Raw genomic sequence first — 6,166 nt, 5'->3', positions numbered from 1 at the left:
AAAATCTACCTACGTACGAACGGTATCTTCACGAGGTGGTGTAATGTCATTTTCAAATAGTTCGATTGAGATGAGTTTCACATGAACCATAATCCAATTTTTGTATGTTCTTGGCTAAAAAGAGTTGAACGGTTAGAAATTTGAAGTATCAGTTCGAACTAAAACAATAAACCGAATAGCTAACCAAAGAAAACATCCAAAATTTGGGCAACGTCATAAACAAAATTTGTTTTAATACGAGCCGTTGGATTTTGAACATTTTCTCTAAAAACTACGTCATAAAATAGATCCGTAGGATTCAAGAACGAATGATATTGATGTTGATTTGTCCTTTATGGACCATCATAGAATAAGTACAAAGCACATCGTTCTATTGTTAATCAAAACGTACAAAAGATCATCGACCCTGTGTACCAAACATGGTATCGGTACGATCTAGTTAGCACCAAATGGGCTCCATTAGAAACCATAAACCAACACATGGGTACCATTTTCTCCTCCTTGATCTAACGAATAACATCGATTTGTAGCAATCGAAACAAGTAAAGCCTCCAATTCATTGGTTAGGGATCGTTCAAAGACGTACACCAAGTAGTTCATGAGGCTCGAGTCACAAGGCAAAGTGATAGGCCCATTGGTTGGCAAGCCAAATTCATCCTCGGACATCTTCAACAGCTCACGGAATATATTGTTGTTAAGATAATGTAATGGAATCACGAAACGATTGTGATCCGCTGTGTAAACCACAAAGTGGCCCTTATTAGCCACCGTTGGACCACCCTTGGCTGCCTCTCTACGCCATTTTCTTGCCATTCTCACGAGCTTTTTAGGCGTCAGCATGATGAACTCTAAGTATAACTTTGAAGTAGTCTCGATTCGTATTTAATCTGTAGGGCTGATTGAATGAAAACGTTCAATCACAAAGTGTTTTCGGTTGTGGATTATGAACATGCTAACGTCGATGTAGCGATGGAAATGTGACCATGAGAATGGCTCATATTTATAGTGTAAAGGGGGTTGTAGTTGAGTGTAGCTTTATTTCATGTTCAGAATGTTTGCTAGCAACTTCATGTGATTAGTTAAGGAAGAGTTTGGCAAATATGAATATCTCATTTAAATTTGACTACAAGAATTTCGTCTTATACGTAAAATATACAACATAACTAAAATCATCATATCAACTTATTAATCAGTGGCATACTGTCAAATGCTTATAAGGCTTCACAATTACGATTTTTGTCATCGGCGGATCTAGCCATGGTTTTTGTCGAGCCATTGCACATTTAAGGTGAATCAAAGGCCTGCAAAGTTGTCCGATGTCTTCTAGCCAAATTCCATCATCTCGATAGATATCTTTTGTATTTTTTAAAGTCCTGGAGCGCCCCTCAAACTTTAGCATATAAAAGAATTTCTACTTGCGAAAATCAGTTGAGTAGCTGCACCGGATGCCGCTGGGACCTTCATAGGTCCGCTCTTGTTCAGTTGTGAGATTGGATGTCATAGATTCAACTATCCCACTTAGGGGTTGTTTGGCAATTGCTGAATGGTTTGGTGCAGAATGATTAAGAGGCTTTCATGATATAGTGCAAAATGAAATACAATTGTTTGGTAATTGTTTACAATGAAATCAGTGCGCTTAATGGTTAAGAGAGGCTTATGATACAAAATCATTCAGATGGTTTTAAAACCATTAAGAAGCAAACTTCTTTTTTTGGTCAAACAAGATTCACCTCTTAATGATTCAGATGTTGTCTCTTAATGAAACTATTAAGAGGTAAACAAACAACCCCTTAAATCCATGGTATCTTTTTGAAGTACGCATGTATCTGCAACGGATAAAAGGGTCAAACGTGAAGGGCCATTGATCCGGTACATACTACACATACCAAATCAAGTAAAACCCTCGTGTGTGGTCAGTGTTAGGAGCTGTAAGAGGCTCAAACTCACCATCACGACCTTTACAGAATGAAACAACACAAACAAAAGTAAACTCGACCATGATTAATCAACACAAAATTTATGACGTTGTCGTTTTCTTGCATGTATGCTATGCATACAAATTGCTTATAAGCAATTGGTTTTATGTGAAGCAAGGAAAAAGGCTACTTTTAGTGATACGATAAGTGGTTGAAATGTAGAAGATTGGTTAGGCATGGGTTTTAATTGATCTTCCTTTGCATCATAAAAGTTGTTGATTTTGTGGAGGAGGCTAAGGCACTTTTGGAGGATTAAGTGCCCACCACATACATCTTTCATATCTAAATATATGAAATTATGCCAATGGATATATTTGTGATAATATCCAAATATATATATATATATATATATATATATATATATATTTGAATTTTCAAGACTACATGTCCATATTCTCTTCATGAAATTGTAACTATCCAAATAAATGCAATGAACAAAATCTTTGGATTGGTAAATGGATCTAGGATGTAGATCTGTTTAAGATCTATATGATTTTATGTATGCTATGTTATAAAGTATTTGATAACAACTGTTTTTTATTTATTTATTGAGTACTATTTGTTGATGCATATATATTGCTTAAAATTTTTGTAACGAGTTGGTCTATTTCTCTAACAACCATCTAGTTCCTTTGTTGATCTTGAGGGGATTTTCGTCTTTTTCTTTCTTTTGTCTTTACTCGGGGGACCAATTTCATGATCACATAGATCATATGGACCAAATCCATAATTAAGTCTAAAAAATTAATATATATATATATATATTGTATACTTTGAGTTTATTAAATTAATTAATTGTTATACTTTAAGTTTAATTTTAATATATAAATATATTTTCTTTCAAAAAAATATATATTATGTACGTATACACAAACATGCACACATATATAGAAAGAGAGCGGAGGATCATGCGAGAAGGCGAGAAGGAATATGGATCACATAATTCATTAATTAAAAAATACCATAAATAAAAAATGAAAAATAAGATTTTAAGATAATTATCATGTTGAATTGGATAAATCATTAAATATCTCATTGTATTTTTTAGATTTATTTTTTTTATTATAATTAATTCGTAATTTATTTATCAAGTTTTATATAAAAAATTTACGGAAACATTTTTGATAAAAAAAAATATAATTTTCATCAAATATCACATATGATATCCACAATAAATTCATTATCTTTTTTTATACCATTTTTTCTCTATTTTTAGATCCACGATTTTGAATCATATGTAATTAGCTTCATTTAACATATGATCCATTATATAATTTTTTAAACATCACATATGATAATATGCATCTGAATGCAAGTGACATATTATCACATGTGATATATTTACATCACAAAAAGATCTATAAATATACATAATCACATATGATTAACAAAAATATCTATAATTATCACGTATGAATTTATTGTGGATATCACATGTAATATTTGACGAAAATTTTGATTTTTTTTAGCAAAAGTGTATTTATATAAAACTTGATAAAAAATATCATGAATTGATTAAATTTAAAAATTATATTAATTTACAAGATATAATGAGATGTTTAAAGATTTAATTATCAAATTCAAATGGTAATTATTTAAATTTCTAAAATTATTTTTATTTTTTTGAATGATGGATTATGTGGTCTATATTATTTCTCGTCTTCTCATAAATATAAACAAAAATCGAGCGAAATAAAGTACACCACATTGATATATATTTTTTTCATTCGTTTTTTCATAATTTTCCGGTTTTTCATTTATTTAGTGTTTTCCTCCGAACTCAACTCCTTATCTCTCAACGCAAAATAAACGAAAAGCCGGAAAACCACGAAAAAAATGGTTGAAAAAATATATCAACATCGATGTCAATTTAGTGAGAAAAATATGATTATTTTTTTGGTGTAATTTGTATTTTACTTGATTTTTGTTTATATTTTGTCTTTTCTCGAATAAAAAATAGATGAGGGATGAGGTTTTTTTATTTTAAAAAATATTGTTGTAAATATCTATTTAATAATATCCATTGAATCAATTAATCTTGATTGCTAGATATTATTTTCTCCTAAATCTCTCTCTCTCTCTCTCTCTCTCTCTCTCTATATATATATATATCAAAGTATAAAAATTAATATTTTTTTATTTTTTAATTGACAGATTGGAAAAGTTGTTCGAGTTAAATATATTTATTTGAGATTTTGAATTTTAATTCTCCATTTCGAAGAAATTTTGAAGAATTTATTGAAGATGTTTTATTAAATATCTGTATTGTTTATTTCAGCAAATATTTTATAATTCAAAGTTACAAGCTATTGAAACCTTTTTTTAGAAAAAAAACTCTATAAAACTAACCAATAAACTCCAAATAGATTTGCTATTTTTTTTAAAATCTAAAGTACCTTAAATATAAATAATATTTTAAATAAATAGATTATATAAAAATGAATATTTTTTTTAATTTGATACCAATATCGATACATATTTTTTTAAATTTTATTAATCATGTTTTCAAGATTTCCATCACATATATATTCATATGTAAATATATCGTATATTATAAAATATAGATGGTGTATACTTTAAATCTCTTAAAATTCGATTTTACCGCTTGTTATTGTCATGTACAATTTTTTTAAGCTCACTGTTTGAATTTCATATAAGCAATTGATAATCAATGAACGAACAAGTCTAAACACAAATATGAGCATTGAGACCCTAATACTACGACAAAGTACACATAACACTGATAGCCAACCGAATACTCTTTCGCTCTTTCAAAACCAAAGAAAACCATAAAATAAAATCCAAGGGACAAATAATAGAAGGAAACATGAATCAAGATTGAAGGCTCGAGTTCTCGACATCATAATCGAGATGTATCACACTGCATTCATTTTGGTACGCTTTCAAGTATGTGTGTGTGTATTTATACATGTAGAGCCCCAATCATATATTAACCACTTAAATTTTGTTAACTATGCAAATTCATATTAGCCAATCAAATTTATTGGTTGTGTTTTGATTTCATAACTCTTTTGCTCTTTCTAAATGTTTATAAGTAAATTATGCAATTGTTCTGTCAAACCGTTGGTCGATGAATATGCTACTTTTAACATAGATGGACATTTGTATATTGTTGAATCTGCTATTATTAGTGAAGTTAATTAATTAAGAAAGTTCATTTTCCTAACGGGCTTGTGGTATAATTTATTAATTTACCCTTGTTATGGTTTTTTTACAATGAGTGCATCTCATTGCTGAAAATTTACAAATTATAGCTAAAATAATATGTTAATTTTTTTCCAAATTATAGATGACTTATTATTTTAATATGATAAGAAACTTGGATATTCTTTTTCAACATATATGTAGTCACCGATGTTCATATGGTGTATATATTGTTCATATATGTTCCAATGTGTTCATAAAACAGTATCTACATTTGGTCAATATGTATTCACAAATGAAACACTTTGATCATATATTATTGTGTTTACATGTGAAAGTCAATTATTTAGTGTTCATAAGTTTTAATAGGTGCAGGTAAGTGTTTCCATATGTTCATATGTGAAAGCCATGAACTTAAGATTAGTTAATAAGTTACATATATGTTCATATGTATTGATAAGTATTCATAATGCAACACGCATGATTCTTCGAACTATGCAATGAATGAGCAATTACCAATTTGTAACCGATATAATTAATTAATTATCGATTTGTAACCGATTTGGACATCTCTCCCAGAAGTACATGTTCACCTGTATTTTAATATCCTTCATTTTTAATTAATTACAAAAATATGCCACAATTGATCTCATCCATAGATTTTAAAAATCAAGGGTCAAGATTGGTTCACAAAGTTAACACGAATTATTGGGTTAACAAAAGAAGTTACCCCTATGTGTGTGTGTGTGTGTGTATATATATATATATATATATATATATTTGGGATCATATGAGACCAAGAGTTTTTCGTGAGACCCATAAGACCAATTCTCAACCCTTGGATTAGATCTACAATCTGAACATTCATAATCACAAAATTGTTACGAGACTTCTCAATAATCACAAAATTACCAACGTGCAACTTTAGACCATTAGATCATTAGCTTATAAAGTTGATCAACGAACATACATTGGTTTTACGGGTCTCACGAAAAACTCTTGGTCTCACGTAAATCCAACCCTAT

The 6,166-nt window shown here is 29.5% G+C and overlaps 1 protein-coding gene across 1 annotated transcript; it reads right to left on the bottom strand.

Annotated features, from left to right (window-relative positions):
- Window positions 1-459: 459 nt before the first annotated feature.
- On the bottom strand, window positions 460-813 carry LOC112523922 (auxin-responsive protein SAUR66-like). Its single transcript, XM_025133593.1, has one exon. The coding sequence runs from the start codon at window positions 811-813 to the stop codon at window positions 460-462; it is 354 nt and encodes a 117-aa protein (XP_024989361.1).
- Window positions 814-6,166: the final 5,353 nt, after the last annotated feature.

Source organism: Cynara cardunculus (assembly GCF_001531365.2).
Source record: "Cynara cardunculus var. scolymus isolate 2C chromosome LG 12, CcrdV1, whole genome shotgun sequence".
In the NCBI taxonomy this organism is placed as follows: domain Eukaryota; kingdom Viridiplantae; phylum Streptophyta; class Magnoliopsida; order Asterales; family Asteraceae; genus Cynara; species Cynara cardunculus.
Note: the sequence above shows the minus strand (reverse complement) of the source record. Positions and strands in the feature narration are given on the sequence as shown.